At 53.3% G+C, this 1,848-nt stretch overlaps 1 protein-coding gene across 1 annotated transcript in view; it reads left to right on the top strand.

Moving 5' to 3' along the window:
- Nucleotides 1-1,848, top strand: part of LOC119588878 (collagen alpha-1(XI) chain-like) — a gene marked incomplete in the record, with an annotated part of 48,456 nt that overhangs the window by 30,991 nt on the left and 15,617 nt on the right. The window contains 3 exon segments of the mRNA XM_037937517.1: nt 180-386; nt 693-899; nt 1,318-1,569. Of these exon segments, the coding sequence (XP_037793445.1) occupies nt 180-386; nt 693-899; nt 1,318-1,569 (666 nt within the window).

Below are 1,848 nucleotides of genomic sequence, written 5' to 3'. Positions count from 1 at the left end.
CCATGTTATATATATAAGAGAGAAAGAGAGATTATTCTCATTTCAAAGATTGTAGTGATAATAACAACTTCCTCTCACTAATCCTCTGTGTCTCACGCATTTCTTTTCACCCTCCATCTGTACTGAAATCCGCTACCCTTCCTCTCTTCACTAACCGATATCCACGTTGTTTTCCGCAGGGCTTCGAGGGGCCTCGCGGCGAGACCGGACCGCCTGGCCCCAACGGCGAGAAGGGCAAGCTCGGAGTGCCCGGCTTCCCAGGGTACCCAGGTCCCCCCGGGGACAAGGGTGACAAGGGTTCGCCGGGGCTGACGGGCCGAACGGGTGACAAGGGCGAGCGCGGAAACGTTGGGCTGCCCGGCGAGCGGGGCGAGCAGGGCCCCAGGGTGAGTGGCTCTTACGCTGCGGCCTCGGCCTCCGTTGGCCTTTCCTTAACGTGTCTTCGTAGAGCATTCTCTTGTTTTTATGACGCCTGGGAAGGCAAGACCTCCCCTCATTGGGAAATGCTGTATGATTTACACATGGCATTATTGCTATAAATACATAGCAGGGTATTACTGTATTATATGAATTAGAATAAGATTTCTTGCACATCACGGAAGCAGCCATCATGTTGGCCCTCCGTAGACAGCTGAGCCACGCTCCTTCCCGTATTCTGAGACATTCCCGCTGAAATGCTCGCGTCTTCCCAGGGCTTCCGAGGCTCCCGCGGCCGTCGAGGCAAGATGGGTCTCAACGGCCCCAAGGGCGACACCGGCCAGCCAGGACCACCCGGGCCCATTGGCGAGCAGGGTCCTCAGGGTCCGGAGGGCCTTAGGGGCTTCAATGGCCCCGCTGGGCCACCCGGCGTCGACGGCAAGGACGGCATCATGGGCCCCCCGGGAGAGCGCGGACCTCCGGTAAGTGACGATGGGCCTTCGCTCGCTCGCAGATATGCCCCTTGGCCTTTCCTCTTTTGTGTCGTTCTTTAGGTCGTTTCTTCTTTTATCACTTCTTTTCTTCCTTCTTTCTTTTTGGGTTTCTGACTTTCTAATCTCCATTATTACCTTATTTTGTTTGTTCCCCTCTCCGCTCTCTACATGTTAAAGGAGTATTTTCATGTATCATAAAACTCTCGTCGGCCGATCTTGCATTGTCAGATATCATTTCATGTATTTAAATGGTTATTATAATGCCCTCTGCCTCAATCCATTAACCGCCCAGTTATTCTGTTCACAAAGACTAAACATGCTCCCTATCAGTTCCTTCATTTACCATTACCATTAGTCCTCATCAGCATAGCCCTCTTCGTGACCTGACCCACCGTCCCTCCCTCAGGGTGAAGCAGGGAACCAAGGACCACCTGGGCCTCCGGGCGTGGTTGGTCCCATGGGTTCCGCCGGCGAACCTGGCCCCACCGGAGACCCTGGTCCTCCCGGTACATCGGGCGTCCCAGGAGAACCGGGAAGGCCGGGCGAGGCGGGCAAAGAGGGCGCTCCGGGTCCCATGGGTCCTGCAGGAAAGACGGGCCCCGTGGGTCCTCCGGGCCCGCCAGGCTTCCCAGGAGAGCGAGGGTTGCCGGGCATCCCCGTAAGTATTTTCTTGTCCTTGGTCTGGGATCACTGCTTCCATAGTATGCCTGTGGTGCTTGCTTGTCTCTGCGTGTTCTTGAAAAATAGGATGAAACATGTAAATATGAAATAATTTTTTACCATTAAATCCACAGTTAACGAGGTTTTTATTGAGGCCAAGGAGTGTAGGATGGATCTGCAATTACGTGCAAATAAGTTTACCTATATCTACAGCAGACTTTCAAATACACCATTTGTTATGATCGCTGTCATTTTCCCTTTCTTAGGTCCTTTGTCA

The sequence above is a fragment of the Penaeus monodon genome, chromosome 24, assembly GCF_015228065.2.
Source record: "Penaeus monodon isolate SGIC_2016 chromosome 24, NSTDA_Pmon_1, whole genome shotgun sequence".
NCBI classification, from domain to species: Eukaryota; Metazoa; Arthropoda; class Malacostraca; order Decapoda; family Penaeidae; genus Penaeus; species Penaeus monodon.
Note: the sequence above shows the minus strand (reverse complement) of the source record. Positions and strands in the feature narration are given on the sequence as shown.